Source organism: Scyliorhinus canicula, chromosome 19, assembly GCF_902713615.1.
Source record: "Scyliorhinus canicula chromosome 19, sScyCan1.1, whole genome shotgun sequence".
Lineage (NCBI taxonomy): Eukaryota > Metazoa > Chordata > Chondrichthyes > Carcharhiniformes > Scyliorhinidae > Scyliorhinus > Scyliorhinus canicula.
Genome location: NC_052164.1, coordinates 60,438,045 through 60,458,181, shown reverse-complemented (window position 1 = coordinate 60,458,181; position 20,137 = coordinate 60,438,045). Strand labels below are relative to the sequence as shown.

The 20,137-nt window shown below is 46.2% G+C and overlaps 1 protein-coding gene across 4 annotated transcripts in view; it reads left to right on the top strand.

The window, feature by feature from the left end:
• LOC119954558 (CMP-N-acetylneuraminate-beta-galactosamide-alpha-2,3-sialyltransferase 4-like) overlaps positions 1–20,137 on the top strand; it is a 131,759-nt gene that overhangs the window by 39,093 nt on the left and 72,529 nt on the right. For all 4 annotated transcript variants that reach the window (XM_038779894.1, XM_038779893.1, XM_038779895.1 and 1 more), the window contains exons 2-4: positions 3,391–3,468; positions 8,023–8,110; positions 10,573–10,608. In XM_038779894.1, the coding sequence (XP_038635822.1) occupies positions 3,453–3,468; positions 8,023–8,110; positions 10,573–10,608 (140 nt within the window). In that variant the 5' untranslated portion in view covers positions 3,391–3,452. The remainder of the gene's footprint in view (positions 1–3,390; positions 3,469–8,022; positions 8,111–10,572; positions 10,609–20,137) is intronic.

The following is a 20,137-nucleotide window of genomic DNA, read 5'->3' as shown; positions in this document are numbered from 1 at the left end:
ACTGTGCTACCATGCTCCCATAAGGATTCTGTCACCTTAATATAACCGGTGGAGCCGTGGTGTTCTGCTGGTATGGCTGCATACCTAATAGATTGTGTGGAAGCGTACACATGTGTGGCAATCCAGGGGCAGAGGAATACTGAAGGGAGAGGTTGACATCCTGGATGTGGATCCTTGGTGAAAGGATCAGTCATAAAGCTCTGTGCGGGAGGAGATTTCAAAGTGCGTTCTTCAAGAATGGAGTTTGAAACACTCATGTGGAAGGCAGGGTTCCAGTGAGACTAGTTGGCTTACAGTGTGACAAGAATCTGGGGCGACTGGCTGTGAAATCCACAGAAGTTGACATCTGTCACCTGCTTTCACACTGCACAATGTGGTGTGTCTGACTACATTTGGTCTATTGGTTGACATGGGCTGCGTCCAAAATGAGAACATTATAATATGAGATACCTTTTGTAACTTGGTTATCCTTACATCTGTAAAGTTATAGATGGGGTGAAGGAGTAGTATGTTATAGAACATAGAACATACAGTGCAGAAGGAGGCCATTCGGCCCATCAGGTCTGCACCGATCCACTTAAGCCCTCACTTCCACCCTCTCCCCGTAACCCAATAACCCCTCCTTACCTTTTTGGTCACTAAAGGCAATATATCATGGCCAATCCACCTAACCTGCACGTCTTTGGGCTGTGGGAGGAAACCGGAGAACCAGAGGAATCCCACGCAGGCACGGGGAGAACATGCAGACTCCGCACGGACAGTGACCCAGCAGGGAATCGAACCTGGGACCCTGGCGCTGTTAAACCACAGTGCTAATCACTTGTCCTACCGTGCTGCCCCCGTGTTTATCATTTCTTGTTTAATAAAGATTTTCATGATTTGTTAGATGTTAATTGGCAGTCCTTTGACTTTGTTTATCCAAGTCACTAAATAAAAGTAAAGTTATGGGGCGGGATTCTCCGCAGCCCCATGCCGAAATTGTGTTTGGCGAAGGGGCGGAGAATCGATGTATACACGGGAATTGTGCCCGGAGAATCGCTCGCGCGCGGTTTACACAGCACGGCAGGGGGGGCATTGACAGTGGCCCCACTAGCTATTCTCCAGGAAAAACTGGCTGAGTTCCCGATGACATGGTTCTAATTCCGTATTGCCAGTCGGGAACCTCGGGTGGTGGCTGCGGACTCGGGGGAATCGAGCACCGGGGGAGGGCCTCATGGGCGACCGAGGCAGCGATCGGGCAGCTCAGATCCACAGGAGCGCGTTGTCTCGGGGGGGCCTAAATTGTCGATGTCGGTCCGCGGTTCAAGTCCGCCATGGTGCATGGCGCGGCCGTTGCAGTCAAGAAGCACTCTGGGGCCCTGCTAACCCCGTGCAGGCAAAGTGAATCGCTCTTGACTTTTTTGAGGAAAGTCAAGAGTGAAACGTAAACATTTTACGCCGGCGTGGGGACATAGCCCCATTTTTGGAGAATCCAGCCCTTGATCTACTGAGCTGGAGTTCTGCTCTGGAACTTGATTGCCCAAGAGTAACTTCAGTTGGGATCGTAACACTTGTCGTGATCTTCCAATGTTCTCTTGATTCAGGGGACGTACCAGAGGATTGGAGGGTGGCAGATGTTACATTTTTATTTAAGTATGGATACAAGGATATGCCCAGCAACCATTAACCAGTCAGTTAAACATAAGTGGTTGGAGATTTTCCAGAAACAATAGTCTGGAGGAAAAGACATCAACATGCACTTGGACAGGTTTAAGTTAATTAATGAAAGCCAACACAATTTGCAAAATGCAGATTGTGCTTGACTAATCTAATTGAAGTTCCTGATGAAGCAGTAGAGAAAGTCGATGAAGGAAACGTGGTGGATGTTGTCTCTCTGGATTTTAAGAAAATGTTCAACAATGCAACATATAAAAGGTTCATTTAAAATATCGATGCACATGCAATAGGAGAGACAGTGTCCAATTGAATAAAAGAATTTCAGACTGGAGGATGGTAAAGTGCTTTTCGTTCAGTGCGAGGACGGATGGTGTTTTTTTTGCTATATGAGTTGGATCTTAGAATGTAGAGTAAAATTTCTATATTTGCTGATGATACTAAACATGGAGAATTGAGAATGACACGAATCAACTGCAATGTGACTTAGATAGGTTAGCAGAAAGGGCAAATGAGTGGCAGATGGAATTTAACAGTGTACAGAGATGTGTAGGTGATGCATCTTAGCAGATGGGATGGGAAGAGGCAATATAAACTTAGTTCTTAGTAGTGGGCAGCAGCACGGTAGCATAGTGGTTAGCACAAATGTTTCACAGCTCCAGGGTCCCAGGTTCGATTCCCGGCTTGGGTCACTGTCTGTGTGGAGTCTGCACGTTCTCCCCGTGTGTGGGTGGGTTTCCTCCGGGTGCTCCGGTTTCCTCCCACAGTCCAAAGATGTGCAGGTTAGGTGGATTGGTCAGGCACAATTGCCCTTAGGGTCCAAATTGCCCTTAGTGTTAGGTGGGGTTACTGGGTTATGGGGATAGGGTGGAGGTATGGGCTTGGGTAGGGTTCTCTTTCCAAGAGCCGGTGCAGACTCGATGGGCTGAATGGCCTCCTTCTGCACTGTAAATTCTATGAAATCTAAACTTAGTAGTATACATGAACAGTATGTGCATGTGTCTCGATTTTTGAGGGTGGCTGGATATATCGAGAGAGTGATTTGTAAAAGAAATGGCATCTTGGGATTCACAAATAGAGGCATTGAGCACAAAAAATTGCAATGAACCTTTATAAAGCTGTGTGCTGAGGCTGTGACAAGAACATTGCATCCAGTCCTTGTACCACACTTTAGGATGGATATACAGGTTCTTCAGAAGGTTCAGGGTATATTTGCCAGAATGGCCAGAGTTGAAAGATTTTCATTACAAAGGTTAGGCTGCAGAAGCTAGGGTTATTTAACTTGGAGCAAAGCAGATTGAGGTCAAGTTTGATGGAGGTGTATAAGATAAAGACAAGTTTGGATGAGATGGACAAGGCAAATTCGTTCCCGTCAACTAATGATACAAGGCCGAGGGGGCCACAGATTTAATGTTTTGGACAAAACATGCAGGGAGAATTTTAGGAGGAACTTTCTTGTGCAACGAATGATAATGACCTAGAACTTCCTGTGAAAGCAGAAAAAAAATCAATAATTTTAAAAAGAAATTGCAAAGCACTTGAAGGAAATAAATCTGTGAGGTTACAGGGTCATAGTGGATTGACTGGACTCTGAATGGTCAGCATTGAGCAGATGGACTAAATGGCCTCCTTCTCTGTTGTAAATTACTCTATTCTTCAATGATGCTACGATTCATAAAATTGTGTTATGCTTTTGTAAGCAACGTTTTTAATTAAAACACCTTTCTTCTTTTACAGGTGAAATCTCCTGTAAAGCCCAGGACGTGGGAATTCTGGTGTTGCTTGGCTGGCTAATCAGGATGAAGTGTATAGCAAGTAGGAAGGTTTTTTTGTGCAACGCAGCCTCTGATTTCTGTCATCCATTAGCTTGTCTCGTAATCAAAACTGTACTTTAATTCATGAGTAACCATTGTGGCACATGTGGAGCTGGTTGCGACCTTACAGCTATGAGGCTGGGTGACCAAAGTGGCATTGTTATGGAGAAAGAAATGTTAAACTTACATTTATATAGAGCCTATCATGACCTCAGGATATCCCAAAGTGCTTCACAGAAAATCAAGTACTTTCTGAATTGAACCCACTGTTGTGATATAGGCGATGTCACAGTCTTTTTGATCACAATAAGCTCCGACACAACAATGTGATAATGACCAGATAGACCATTTTACTACTTTTTGGTTACCACTGGCTGATAGTTTGCCCTGTCAGCTGCAGGTAAACTGAGTCCAATATCTCACATGAAAGACAGGCACTTGGACTGTCCAACATGTGCGGGAGCGCCAGCGCTTGCTCGCATCATCCCCGCGCATGCGCAGAGGGCTTCGTTTCCGCACCGGCAAAGGCGGACTGCTACAGCCGCCGGTGCGGAACAATAGAGTGCCTCCACGGCACAGGCCCAGCCGTAGATCGGTGGGCCCCTCCTGGGGTCAGATCCCGCCGTGCCCCCTCAAGAACCCCGGAGGCCGCCCGCGCTGCCAGGTCCCGCCGGTAAGGACATACACCAATTTACGCTGGCTGGACTGGCAAAAAATGGGCGGGACTTTGGCCCATCGCGGGCCGGAGAATTCAATCAGCCTCGGGGCCCATTGAGTTGTGCTGGACCCCACCATTCTCCGAGGAGGGCGGCGCGACTCACACTGGGCCGATTTTTGGGGGGTGAGGGAGAATTTGGGGGACGGTGGGGCGGGATTCACACAGACTCCCGGCGATTCTCCGACTCGGCGGGCGGTCGGAGAATCCCGCCCATTATCTGAGGAAAAATGTCCTTGCTGTGGGGGAAATGCAGTGAAGGTTTACCAGGCTGATTGCTGGGATAGCGGGACTGTCATTTGAGGGGAATCTAAGTCTGTTAGGTTTATATCCATTGGAGTTTAGAAGAGTGAGAAGAGATCTCATAGAAACATAAAAAATGTGAACAGAATTAGACAGGATAGATTCCGAATGAATGTTCCCAATGGTGGGGGAGCCCACAATTAGGGGTTATTGTTTGAGGATATGATGTAAATCTTTTAGGACTGAGGTGAGGAGAAATGTCTTCACCCAGAGAGTGGTGGATCTATGAAATTCACTGCCACGGAAAGTAGTTGAGTTGTGTAATTTCAAGAATAGATTAGACATAGCCCTTGAGGCGAAAAGGATCAAGGGATATGGGGAAGGCAGAATCAGGGTATTGAACTTGATGATCAGCCATGATCATAATGAATGGTGGAGTAGGCTTGAAGGACAAAATGGCCTCCTCCTGCTTCTATTTTCTATCTATGTAAGACCAAGGATACGTTGGGACAATAGAGGTTTCGTTCAGATATTCTGTAAACTTCCCCTTGCTTAAGTTTTGTAGAAGGATCATTTAGTTATTTCTTAAAAATTCATTCATGGCATGTGGGCATCGCAGGCTGTGCCAGCATTTAATGGTCATCACTAATTGCCCTTGAGGGGGCTGTTCAGAGTCAACCACATTGCTATGGATCTGGAGTCACATGTGGGCCAAACCTAAAAACAGCACACACGTTCGATAAGGGGCCTCAATGGCAAATGCGTGGCCAAGGCTACAAATAGCCCTGTTTTGTACACTGAAGGAGATCCGCTTGCCGGACCTCTGGAGCCCCAGAAGTGACCCCAGACACCAGGCAACCCCAGCCCAATCACGCACGCAATACCCAGGTGGCACCAGCAGTGCCAGGGCACCACTCTGCCCACAGGGCATGCAGCTGGGAGACCTCCATGAACACTGTTCTGTCTGGTCCCCATTTATGGGAACCAGCGCTAAACAGCACTCACCCAAGGACTCTGAGGCGAAGGTGTTAAATCCCTAAACCTCAGGTACCTTGGGAATCTGCACATTAGAGTGAGGCTTACTGCCTCACTCTGATATGCAGATTTGCCAAAATGCAACATCTCGCAAAACCACGTTGAGTCTCGCGAGGCATGGCGAACTGGGTAGATCCCAGGAGTGGGGTCCCCGGCTTTCAATGGCCAGGCTGCACCGCAGCGAGCTGTTGTTTGGGCATAGTGTGGCCGTTGGATCGCACCCTAGCCAGGAAACAGTCTGGGACCAGTCTTCAGATCATTTGGCCAAGTATCTCTGATGCACCATCAATGGACACGAGACGAAGATGAGATCCAAACGATAGGCTTTAATGCACAAGATGTGTGCCCAGCAGCAGACGTACAAAAGAAAGGCCGACTGCCGGGAAGCACTGGTTCTTATATCCCGCCTTGTAGTGATATCAGTGACAGGCAGCATGGTTTTGTGCAGGGAAGGTCATGTCTTACAAACCTAATAGAATTCTTTGAGGAAGCGATAAAGTTAATTGATGAGGGAAGGGCTGTAGATGTCGTATACATGGACTTTAGTAAGGCGTTTGATAAGGTTTCCCATGGCAGGTTGATGGAAAAAGTGAAGTCGTATGGGGTTCAGGGTGTACTAGCTGGATGGATAAAGAACTGGCTGGGTAACAGGAGACAGAGAGTAGTGGTGGAAGGGAGTGTCTCAAAATGGAGAGGGGTGACTAGTGGTGTTCCACAGGGATCTGTGCTCGGACCACTGTTGTTTGTGATCTACATAAATGACCTGGAGGAAGGTACAGGTGGTCTGACTAGCAAGTTTGCAGATGATACTAAGATTGGTGGAGTTGCAGATAGCGAGGAGGACTGTCAGAGAATACAACAAAATATAGATAGATTGGAGAGTTGGGCAGAGAAATGGCAGATGGAGTTCAATCCAGGCAAATGCGAGGTGATGCATTTTGGAAGATCAAATTCAAGAGCGGACTATATGGTCAATGGAAGGGTCTTGGGGAAAATTGATGTGCAGAGAGATCTGGGAGTTCAGGTCCATTGTACCCTGAAGGTGGCAACGCAGGTTGATATAGTGGTCAAGAAGGCATACAGCATGCTTGCCTTCATCGGACGGGGTATTGAGTACAAGAGTTGGCTGGTCATGTTACAGTTGTATAGGACTTTGGTTCGGCCACATTTGGAATACTGCGTGCAGTTCTGGTCGCCACATTACCAGAAGGATGTGGATGCCTTGGAGAGGGTGCAGAGGAGGTTCACCAGGCTGTTGCCTGGTATGGAGGGTGCTAGCTATGAAGAAAGGTTGAGTAGATTAGGATTTTTTTCGTTGGAAAGACGGAGGTTGAGGGGGGACCTGATTGAGGTCTACAAAATTATGAGAGGTATGGACAGGGTGGATAGCAACAAGCTTTTCCCAAGAGTGGGGGTGTCAGTTACAAGGGGTCACGATTTCAAAGTGAGAGGGGGAAAGTTTAAGGAAGATGTGCGTGGAAAGTTTTTTACGCAGAGGGTGGTGGGTGCCTGGAACGCTTTACCAGCAGAGGTGGTAGAGGCGGGCACGATAGCATCATTTAAGAAGCATCTAGACAGGTATATGAATGGGCGGGAACAGAGGGAAGTAGACCTTGGAAAATAGGAGACAGGTTTAGATAAAGGATCTGGATCGGCGCAGGCTGGGAGGGCCGAAGTGCCTGTTCCTGTGCTGTAATTTTAGAACATAGAACAGTACAGCACAGAACAGGCCCTTCGGCCCTCAATGTTGTGCCGAGCCATGATCACCCTACTCAAACCCACGTAACCCAACAACCCCCCCCCCCCCCCCCCCCCTTAACCATACTTTTTTTTTTAGGACACTACGGGCAACTTAGCATGGCCAATCCACCTAACCCGCACATCTTTGGACTGTGGGAGGAAACCGGAGCACCCGGAGGAAACCCACGCACACACGGGGAGGACGTGCAGACTCCGCACAGACAGTGACCCAGCCGGGAATCGAACCTGGGACCCTGGAGCTGTGAAGCATTTATGCTAACCACCATTTTCTTTGTTCTTTGTTCTTTGTACCTCTCAGCCAATCGGCTGAGCGCCCATGACTTACCCGGGCCAATGGGCAGCGAGTCCTCTGCACCAATAGCAGCTCACTTCCAAGGTACCGTAATACCCCTAGTCATACTACCACAATCTCCTTGTACATCTTGTCACATTTTGTTCTGTATCGCTCCTGTGAAGCACCTTGGGACATTTTGTTAAATTATAGGTGCTATATAAATACAAGTCACTGCTGTTGATTGGCAAGATTTGAAGTCACTTATTTTGATTCTCAATTTACTCAGAGTGGAATCAGACCTCCTGCTTTCATTTCACTTCCGAATCCCTTCGCATTCCAATCAACGTGATGTGAAGTGGACAAATTGCAGTTCAATTTTAAGGAGATGTGCCCTCACACATTATGGTGCTGTAATGGTTAATGTACGGGTTTTACTGCTCATTGTCTGTCTGTAGCTGTAAGGAGTGCGATATGGAAGAGTGTGAGCGGCAATACAAAGTAACTTACCTTTCTCCTGTTATTTATAGATTGGAATATGGTTAACTATCTCATTCGCTGTTTATGTCTCATGCTGACCATACTCATTTTGTCCTGTCATTGGAATGCATTCCTTGGGTAAGTCCTTTCAAATGTGTCTCCATGCATGAACATTTCCCTTACTGGTACGGAATGGAAATAATGATTGTACTGGTTGAAGGTACGTTTCAACAAAACTCTGTTATTTTTTTGATAATTCAAAATTAGGAATTTTTTTCAGAAAGCTGACTTGGGGAATATGTTGTATAATAATGAGCAGTGATTCCCTTCCAGCCTTCAGTAATTACCCACTCAAGTCAGAGTGGTGAGAATTATAGTCACATTAAATATGAACAAACTTGTTTTGGGCTTTTGTATTACACTCTGTTTAATGTTATTTAATTGTACCTTTTGCCCACTAACACTCCCATTTCTCAAACTATTTCCTGGCAAGCAGGCTGGACAGCCAGCTTAGTTTGCTGAATCTGTGGGCTCTCTAACATCAGGGGCCACATCTCAGTTTGAAAACCGGTTCTTTAAAAATTCCCTGTATAAACTATTTCCACAGAAATGTGGCACAGCTGGGATGTTCCAGAAAGATATTTAAACTAATTGGACTGGATTCTCTGATCCCACAGCCCCATCTTTCTCTGCGGCATGCCATTCGCTGGTGGCAGGATTCTGTATTCTGCCACTTTCCAATGGGTAATTTCCATTGACGCCGCAGGGAAACCCACGGCTAACGGTGCGCTGCTAGCGGGAAAAGAGAATCACAACGGCCAGAGAATTCCGGCCAATATCTCCAACTCCCAGGCTTTCCTTTTGTCCTGGGAGACCACAGGGGTAATTTGAACCTCTTATTGAGACAGCTGACACATCCTATCTCCATTAGGTCACTCATTGCTGCTTCCAACATATCCCATTATGATCCGAGAAAATAAACATGGGCTATCCTTTGATGTGCCCGCCTCCCAGCCTTTGATTTATCCTACATTTAAAAATGTTAATTCTCTAAATAAAAGTCACAATCCTAAAATATATGCTGCATGAAATTAGACATTTGCAGCAACTGTCACTCTGATCATCAGATCAGATTTAGCTGCGATTGTATCAAAATATCACGACAGAATCAATGGGAGTAAATTCAAATCAACCTGCCCGATGGTAACTTTCTGCTTTAAAATCAGTCATTTTTTAAAAGAAGCGGATGTTCCAAAGTTGTCAGTGTCTTGGCAGGCAGGTGGGTTAGAATAGCACTCAGTATCAGTGAACAATTGAATATAGCTCTATATCACCGTACACTTAGCACTATATACTGTACACTCCAACCACTGTATGTTCAATATGTATCCTCGTGTATTTATCGTATGTTCTGCGTTTCATGTGTGGAGCGATCTACCTGGACTGTACGCAGAACAATACTTTTCACTGTACCTTGGTACACGTGACAATAAATCTAAATTGAAATCTAAATATCAAATGTGCAATCCCACATTCACAGTGCTCGGTATAATTGCCGCCGCAGTGGATGTGTTTGGTATCAGCTCACTTAGTTGGGACTCTGATCCCCAGTGTGAAAGCCCCGGCTAAGCGAAGAATATTTTTGGATTATGTACATTAAGGGGTGTGCCCATCATAACAGTGGAGTGAGAGACTGAGTTGATAAAATATCAGGGTCTGGATTCTCCGTTTGGGAGACTAAGTGCTCTCGGGACTGAATCGTGAGTGTTCCACATACACGAGAGCAGTTACCTTCCCCGGAAAATCCAACAAATTACTGGGCTAACACAGGCACCACATGGCATTCCAATGCATGCCGACCCTCATCCCAGCCAAGAACATGGCACTGATTGCGCTGGAGCCCACCCCTACTGTTGATGGGTCGGCTGGGGCCAGAGGGTACCTAGGTGGGTGGCCTGGGGGGCACCCAAAAGACCCACGGTGCTAAGTTCACCGTGGACAGTCAGCGACATGCGCAGCTGGATGGCAGATTTGTAGGCTGCAGCAATGGTGGTCCTTGCCCGGCCCACATCTCACCTCCTGCCCCCCTCCTCCCACAACTCCCTCCAGCCCTGGCAAATGCCCCCCAGCCAGCGACACAAGTGGCAGCACACGATAGCGATGTTGGGCACTCTTCTTACCCCCTCTCTTCCCCTCAGCAACCAGGCCTGTTTCCCGACTGCAGATACCACAAAAAATGAGCCTCGCCATCGATAATTCCTCCTGGCGGACGTGGAGCATCGCGGGAGGCCCAGAAAATGCTAAGGGCATGGTGTTTGCATGCCCACGCCGTTGTGCGGTGGAGAACGGATTCACACTGCTGTTGAGGGACTGGAGCATGGCATTCCGTTTGGCGCCCGGCTGCAAACTCAATTTTCGGCTGTCACCAATTTCTCCGCCCGATCATGTTTCACAATTCCAGCATCGCTGTGCAGAGAAACCCGCCCCAGGAATATGTAGCCTAATCATTATTGTTCTTTGATGTAACAGGAACTCACTCAGTCTATGTAATCAGTAAGCGTTTGGCTTCCTTATTTTAATGTTTTATTTTTCTCTTTCAGATTTAGAAAAGTCAAAATGTTTGATTTTGGTCGTTTGTAAGTGAAATTGCTTATTCGCTTAATTTTAATAAATTCCCTGTCATCTTACTCACTAACTGTATACTAAGGCTGTACAATCAACAGGAAGTAGTGAACATATCAGCTACGTTCTTACAACAACATCAGTCAGGGCCTGGGAGGACTGGCAATCCCTCATGTTTGTACCTGAGACGCCAATATTCTCCTTCTCATGGCTGCTTCCACAGTTGGATTTTCCTACCCATCTGAGCAGGGCGTCATGTCCACTAGTATTCTTCACCGCTGCCCTTTCTGCTCCCGCTCAGCTGGGAGAATTTACAGGTTCCATCTGTCCACCTCTGCCTGATATTTAAATTGGTCAATTCATGCCATCGCCAATACTGAAGGTGTCACAGGCTTCACTTAACCTTCACTGGGGTCATGTCTACATAAGCTGGGCATTCTCCCGTGCCGCTGGATCTCTTCACCATTTCCTGTGGTCTCTTCTGCTGCAAGGTGGGCAGGGCTGTGCTAAAAGTGGCCAGTAAGGATGTATGTGGATTTTGTGCTTATGGTGAAATGGAAAGTGAATCTTGACGAATGGGATTTATTTGTGGGGTAGGTTTGTGCACTGCCAACTTACATCAGTCAGTGCCTGGCAGGACTGTCAATCCCTCATGTTTATACCTGAGCCGCCAATATTCTCCTTTGTTGCTCGTTCTGGGTGAGTGTGCTTTACACTCAATTTGGCTCTGTTTCGTTCCTTAGCTCTAGAGTCGCCAGGTATCGTTAAGATACCGCCACAAGTTTCAAGTTCAAGTTCAGACCAATAACTCCATACACCAGTTAGTAAGTTCAAACAAGACACGTTTATTATAATAGTTATCTACTAATTATGCATATAAACTACAAGACTAGGCTAATCCTACCACTAACAGGCCAATACTTATCTGGAATAAGGGAACTGCCGGATCAGGGAACAACGGCCTCTAGCTTTGTCTTGGATCCGCAGGCTTCCAGTCGATGTGGACTAAAGGGGTCAGGAGTGTCTACTCTCATAGCGTGTGTTGTGTGACACTTACTTGATGGTGGCTGCTGGCCAGGCCTCTCCTCTCCGTGGTCAAGTTCGAGAGCAGCTACAAAGGTGTTCTTGTTGGGAGGGCCGGCTGAGAGAGAGAGCTGGGGTTGGGGTCTCTGTCTTATACCTCTCCCAGGATCTCGCGCCCACCTGGGCGGACCCTCTATACACTCGCAATCGATTGGGTCTCTTCCCAATCGATTGATTTGTATTTCCCCAATAACGGGGCAGTCCCTCGATCACTGGGCGGTTCTTGGGGCTTATTGTTTTGGACTTCTCTTGGCGCTGAGAAGTCTGGCCTTCTATTCACTGTAGCGATTTGAGTTAACTTGTTTCCATTGTACCTGGGAATCACCGGGTATCACCTCATTAGTATGCTAACTTGTTTTCTTTCACAGTGCTGTCTGGTTTCTGCAGCAGTCAGAATACACAAGTGCTTTTGCAAGCTGCTTGCTTTTGCAACATGTCCATTTTCCCTGTATTCTTTGTAATCTTCCATTTTGTGTAGGGCAGTGGCCACCCCAGGTGGCTACACTCCCTCCTTGCGATCTTCATGAGAAATCATGAAGGATCACCCAAGTTCAGTGTCTTTGTGTTCCCTGACCTCAGCGAGTCCCATGGCCTCTACACTTTCCTCAATTATGGCGCTATGTCAAAGGGGACATGCATTACGAGGGAACCTCTAACTATTCTTTGTAAACTACACTCCCTTACACATTTAAACATTCTAACTTCCTATCCTTAAAACATTATCATCATTATATTCCATTTCTGGCTCGGCAGTCGAGCTCAGAACATCACAATACGTCAGAAAAGGTCTTTATTTACAACAGCAACTCAAAAATTAAATCATTCATTACACATCAAGGGGTTGGGGGGACTGGTGGAAGCCGAAAATAGGGGATTGTACTCTGTATATGGTCGAGGCGCGAGAACGGGAGGCTCTCCTTCTCCATTTCCTTAACGTAAGTGTCTGTACTACGATGCAGAGAACTGCTATCGCCAAAAGTGATTCTACAACATATGATAGGGAGTACCAATTCATAGATTTTGTGCACCAGGTCGGGTCATCGCTGTTCGTCACCGGGCTTTGAGTAGTCGGTGTCTGGGAAACATTAACGGCCGGGGAGGGGGTAAAGGGATTTACGGTCGCCGCAAATGTACAAAAGTGAGGAAGAAAACTACAATAGCTGTCATCTTTCTTCTCTCTTCTCTTCCTTCTGTTTTCTTTCTTGTTGATCTTGCTCTGATCCTGCTTTGGTCCCTCCTTCGAACGTCCGAAAGCTAGGGGATCAAGCATGTCAATGATCCTTTTAATACCTTTAATGCTAGTGTATCTGTCCTCTTATTCCAATTGTCCATTAAATGAATGGCCAAGTCACTCCCTGTGACTCCCCTCATTTTCTTTTTTTCAAAAGCGAATTTAGGACCAGACATACACTTAACAACTGTGCTACTGCGAGCTGTTTCACAGGTTTTGCGATTTACCATCCCAATGTTCCTGGATGTAAATAGCATAAGGAGTGGCAGCCGAAGGGCTACCTCAAACAAAACAAATGAAACCAAACTTTAGAAATAAGATATACGAATGAGTTGCGTATGGGCCGCGATGGGTAAGATTTGGATGGAATCCCCGGTTAGGGCGTGCTGTGCTGTACCCGAGCTTAGCTGACCAGAGGGGGGATCCTCAGACAGGGCGGGTCCTCAATGCCATTTCTCCACTGCCTGAGTGACCTGGAATGAACGGGCATGAATATGGTGATCGTGGATTAGCAGCCTCTATTCCCAGAATAGAGGGGCACCTAAGAAAAAGGGGGAGCCAAGATGCTCCTAGTGGGGTAAAGGGTGAAGCCTTAAGCTGGGCTCCAGACATTGCAGCTGAGTCAAGTTCTCAGAGATATCTGCGGACCAACTAACGTGCATGTGAGGTGGTCACAAGCTTTTCAGCTGAAAGTCGTGTGGCCAATCTCCAAAAAACAAACATTAACAAACAAAAAAACATCACCAAACATTCTTGCAGGTTCCATCAGAAAGGACACCGTTTATCTCTGCAGCGGTTCCTCTTTTTACATCATCTGGATACCTCAATTCTCTTCATTCTCTGCGAACAGGGTCACAAAGGGGTTGCCGTGTCAGGGGTCAGACTCAGAGTCATCCTCTTCTCCCGGATCCCATACCCTTGTATGGATCAGGCATGCAATCATAGCATTATGTGACCGGGGGTCACTCTCGTCATTTCGGACAAGTCTACAAGAATTGTCCCTGTGCCAAAGCGTAGGGTCTAAATTTGTACGAATGTTGTCGGGGTCGTCATAGTTGGGCGATGGGACTGGGTGTGGGTCTGGTGTTTTAATGTAAGTGATCTCCAAATCACTGTAGGCGGGGTCGTAGTTGATGTGTGTGGGGTCTGTTGTATCAGGGCAGTAGAGAGGCATGCTGTGGCTGTCGTCAAAGTCACAGTCGCTGTCTCTGCTGTGGCAGCTTGTGGGCATTTTGGGGCGTGGTCTGAAGCCAATGGGCGGAGTCGAGGTCGAGTCCGATGAGGTGCTGGTCTGTGAGGGGGAGGGTGGAAATGTGTCTCCTGTGGGTGGGGCGTGGTGTTCTGCTGCATCTAGCAGTACATGGTGTGAGTGGTTGGACTGTGTTCCATATGCCTTTAACTGGTTGATATGGAACCAGGCAGTCTTCCCGTTGGGGTACTTTATCTTGTTAAGTACCCCAACTTTGTCCGCAATTGAGTACGGGCCGGAAAATTTTGGGGCCAAAAGCGTGCTGGAGTTATAAACAGATAACATAACCTGTTGTCCAACCTGACATTCTGTGGAATGGACAGTCCTGTCGAAACAAGCCTTGCTCTGTTTCCTTTTCTTTCCCAATTTAACTGCAGCTGCTAACTGAGCCGACCTTACAGTTTCAACTAATTGCTTTACTGCTGTCTCGTGTGTGAGGACCGTCACTTCTGGGCTGGTCATGTCGAGTCCTAAAAGGAATTCAGAATTAGGGCAGGACCTACTCAGTTAATGGTAGGGGGTTGGGGAGAGTTATAGAACAAAGAGATCTTGGAGTACAGGTTCATAGCTCCTTGAAAGTGGAGTGACAGGTGGACAGGGTGGTGAAGAAGGCATTTGGCATGCTTGGTTTCATTGGTCAGAACATTGAATACAGGAGTTGTGACACCGTGCTGAAGTTATACAAAACATTAGTAAGGCCACACTTGGAACACTGTGCACAGACCTGGTCATCCTATTATAGAAACAATATTATTAAAGTAGAGAGAGTGCAGAAAAGATTTACTAGGGTGCTACCGGCACTTGATGGTTTGAGTTATAAGGAGAGGCTGGATAGACTGGGACTTTTTTCACTGGAGCGTAGGAGGCTCAGGGGTGATCCTATATAGGTTTATAAAATAATGAGGGTCATAGATTAGGTAGATAGTCAGCATCTTTTCCCAAAGGGAGGGGAGTCTAAAACTAAAGGGCATAGGTTTAAGGTGAGGGGGCAGAGATGCAAAAGGGTCCAGAGGGGCACTTTATTCACACAGAGGATGGGGAGTAGCTGGAACGAGAGGCGGGTATAATTTTGTCTTTTAAAAAGCATTTAGACAGTTATATAAGAAAGATGGATATAGAGGGATAAGGGCAAAATACGGGCAATTAGGGCAAGCTTAGTGGTAAAAACTGGGTGTCATGGACAGGTTGGGCCAAAGGGCCTGTTTACTTGCTGTAAACCTATATGACTCTATGATTCAGTGTCAAATTTTGTTTGATGAAAATCCTGTGAAGCCCCTGGAGTTATTTTGCTATGCAAAAGGCGCTTTATCAATTCACATTGTTCCCGTAGTGTGAATGGTGCATGAGGGAGAAGATGGAATGGATCGAGAGCGATTGTTAAAAAGTGTTCGGTATTGAACTTTCCTTATAGAGTAAGATCATTGAGATTTTTCCAGCACTGGCTATAGATCTTGGCTTCATATTCTTGCTGTTGACCTTCTCAGACTTCTCAATCCAGACCTCCTTTGTTGTGGCAGCAAGTTTCTTCATGAAAACAATAACACAGTGAAGATTCTATCCCTCTTGGCCCTCAATGCATTCAGCAGGAATTCCAGTGAAACGTTACAAAACCTGTGGACCACAGATCCTCCCTTTCCAACTGTCGTAGTGAATTATCATAGGAATTGTAGAATGGTTGCAGCACTGAAGAGGCCATTTAGCCCATCAAGCCTGTGTGAATCTCTGCAAGAGCAATTTAGTCCCATTCCCCCATATCCAAAACGCTTCCCTTCATTGCTTAGAGAATAGAATATCCATAGAATCCCAACAGTGCAGAAGGAGGCCAAGAAAGAGGGAAAATCGACCGTGGATATCTAAGGAAATAAGGGAGAGTATCAAATTGAAGGAAAAAGCATATAAAGTGGCAAAGAGTGCTGGGAGATTAGAGGACTGGGAAATCTTTAGGGGGCAACAGAAAGCTACTAAAAAAGCTATAAAGAAGAGTATGAGAGTAAACTTGCTCAGAATATAAAAACAGACAGTAAAAGTTTTTACAAATATATAAGACAAAAAAGAGTGGCTAAGGTAAATATTGGTCCTTTAGAGGATGAGAAGGGAGTTTTAATAATGGGAAATGAGGAAATGGCTGAGGAACTGAACAGGTTTTTTGGGTCGGTCTTCACAGTGGAAGACACAAATAACATGCCAGCGACTGATAAAAATGAGGCTATGACAGGTGAGGACCTTGAGAGGATTGTTATCACTAAGGAGGGAGTGATGGGCAAGCTAATGGGGCTAAAGGTAGACAAGTCTCCTGGCCCTGATGGAATGCATCCCAGAGTGCTAAAAGAGATGGCTAGGGAAATTGCAGATGCACTAGTGATAATTTACCGAAATTCACTAGACTCTGGGGTGGTCCCGGTGGATTGGAAATTAGCAAACGTGACGCCACTGTTTAAAAAAGGAGGTAGGCAGAAAGCAGGAAATTATAGGCCAGTGAGTTTAACTTCGATAATAGGGAAGATGCTGGAATCTATCATCAAGGAAGAAATTGCGAGGCATCTGGATAGAAATTGTCCCATTGGGCAGACGCAGCATGGGTTCGTTAAAGGCAGGTCGTGCCTAACTAATTTAGTGGAATTTTTTGAGGACATTACCAGTGCAACGGGGAGCCGATGGATGTGGTATATCTGGATTTCCAGAAAGCCTTTGACAAGGTGCCACACAAAAGGTTGCTGCATAAGATAAAGATGCATGGCATTAAGGGTAAAGTAGTAGCATGGATAGAGGATTGGTTAATTAATAGAAAGCAAAGAGTTGGGATAAATGGGTGTTTCTCTGGTTGGCAATCAGTAGCTAGTGGTGTCCCTCAGGGATCCGTGTTGGGCCCACAATTGTTCACAATTTACATTGATGATTTGGAGTTGGGGACCAAGGGCAATGTGTCCAAGTTTGCAGATGACACTAAGATGAGTGGTAAAGCGAAAAGTGCAGAGGATACTGGAAGTCTGCAGAGGGATTTGGATAGGTTAAGTGAATGGGCTCGGGTCTGGCAGATGGAATACAATGTTGACAAATGTGAGGTTATCCATTTTGGTAGGAATAACAGCAAACGGGATTATTATTTAAACCATAAAATATTAAAGCATGCCGCTGTTCAGAGAGACTTGGGTGTGCTAGTGCATGAGTCACAGAAGGTTGGTTTACAAGTGCAACAGGTGATTAAGAAGGCAAATGGAATTTTGTCCTTCATTGCTAGAGGGATGGAGTTTAAGACTAGGGAGGTTATGTTGCAATTGTATAAGGTGTTAGTGCGGCCACACCTGGAGTATTGTGTTCAGTTTTGGCCTCCTTACTTGAGAAAGGACGTACTGGCACTGGAGGGTGTGCAGAGGAGATTCACTAGGTTAATCCCAGAGCTGAAGGGGTTGGATTATGAGGAGAGGTTGAGTAGACTGGGACTGTACTCGTTGGAATTTAGAAGGATGAGGGGGGATCTTATAGAAACATTTAAAATTATGAAGGGAATAGATAGGATAGATGCGGGCAGGTTGTTTCCACTGGCGGGTGACAGCAGAACTAGGGGGCATAGCCTCAAAATAAGGGGAAGTAGATTTAGGACTGAGTTTAGGAGGAACTTCTTCACCCAAAGGGTTGTGAATCTATGGAATTCCTTGCCCAGTGAAGCAGTTGAGGCTCCTTCATTACATGTTTTTAAGGTAAAGATAGATAGTTTTTTGAAGAATAAAGGGATTAAGGGTTATGGTGTTCGGGCCGGAAATTGGAGCTGAGTCCACAAAAGATCAGCCATGATCTAATTGAATGGCGGAGCAGGCTCGAGGGGCCAGATCGCCTACTCCTGCTCCTAGTTCTTATGTTCTTATATTCAGCCCATCAAGTCTGCACCAACGCTCTCAAAGAGCACCCTACCTAGGTCCACTCCGCCACCTTATACCCCACAACCCCGTAACACTGCTTACCCTGCAAGCCTTTGGACACAAAAGGACAATTTTAGCATGGCCAATCCACCTAACTTGCACACCTTTCGACTGTGAGAGGAAACCGAAGCACCCAAGGAAACGCATGCCGATACAGGGAGAATGTGCTAATTCCACACAGACAGTCACCCAAGGCCGGAATCGAACCTGGGTCCCAGGAGCTGTGAGGCAGCAATGCTAACTGCTGTGCCACTATCTAACATCCATTTTCCAGCCACAATTTACTGCCTCCACCACACTCTCAAGCAGTGAATCCTAGCAATACTCGCTGCATAAAAAAGTTTTACCTCCTGCTGTGTTTGGTTCTTTTGCCACTTTCCTTAAATCCGTGTCCTTTATTTCTTGATCCTTCCACCAATGGGAACAAGGTCTCTCTGCCTACGGTAGCACGGTAGCATGGTGGTTAGCATAAATGCTTCACAGCTCCAGGGTCCCAGGTTCGATACCCGGCTGGGTCACTGTCTGTGCACTCGGAGTCTGCACGTCCTCCCCGTGTGTGCGTGGGTTTCCTCCGGGTGCTCCGGTTTCCTCCCACAGTCCAAAGATGTGCGGGTTAGGTGGATTGGCCATGCTAAATTGCCCGTAGTGTCCTAAAAAAAAGTAAGGTTAAGGGGGGGGGTTGTTGGGTTACGGGTATAGGGTGGATACGTGGGTTTGAGTAGGGTGATCATGACTCGGCACAACATCGAGGGCCGAAGGGTCTGTTCTGTGCTGTACTGTTCTATGTACCCTACCGAGACTCCTTGTGATTTAAACACCTCAGCAAATCTCCTCTCAACCTTCTCTTCCCAAAGGAGAACAATATCAGCTTCCCCGAATTGTCCATGTAATTGAAGTCCCTCATCCCTGGAATGATTCTCATCAATCTTTTCTACACCCTCTCTGGAGATCTAAAGTCTGATGACCAGAATTGGACACAACAATCCAGTTGAGGCCAAACTCGTGTTTGTCAATATCCATTATAGTTTCCTTGTTTTTGTGCTCTGTGCCTCATTTACAAAGCCCAGAATGCCATGTACCTTTTAAATTATTTTCACAAACTTCTACCTTGTGCACATATACCCTCAGGCCTCCTTCCTCCTCCAACCCCTTTAGAATTGTATCCTTTATTTTATATTGCCTCTCCTTAACCTTCCATCAAAATGTATCATTTCAAACTTCTCTGAGGGACATCAGTTGGTTTATATCTGCCACATGACTGCCCAGCCATTGCACCAGCTAGTTGACCTCCTCGATGTCTATGGCGATCCTTTTCCACGTTCACAAAGCTTCCATGTTTCAGTTCTTCGGCAAATATTGAAACTGTACCTTGCACACCAAGTCAATAATACAGGTAATGAAAAGCAGCCTCCCTTGTACTGACCTGGGAAACCACACTGTGCACTTTCCCCTGGTCTGAAAAAACTTTTCATCACTTGCCTCTTTTTCCTGTCGCTTAATTTGGTAACAGTTCATTTCACTCAAGCCAAAGCCCCTGACATCAGACTTGTTCAGGGAAGAACACGCTTTGGAAACTGACATAAGTGGGTGCTTCATCTCCTCGCGTGTCTCCAGAAATGGAAAGCCATCTCAGTGTATTCTCTGCAACTCTGTCCTCAAATTATTTCTGAACTTCACTCACTCTGTCTTCCAACTTGAACAGGACTCCATCCTCCATCAATGTAATCCCAGCACGAGACTTTTGGCTTTCACACAGGACTCCTTCCTATTGGTTCCTTTCTATTCCCTTATTCTCCAATTACTATCAGCTGTTTAGTTACATTGATTATTAAGTAACCAGGCCCATAAAACTTATAGCATTCGCTTGTTCATTCACATGCACAGTTCAGCTGACACTCTGGATCAAGCCCATCATTCTATTTACATGCTTCCTTTTTTCTTAAATTCTTTTCTATTTTCCTGTCTTCAGTTCTCTTCTACAGCCAAACCACTCATGTTCCTCTCCTCCCCTCTTCGATGTTCTTCCTTGCCAAATTTCTATTCCAACCCCAGCATTATAAATA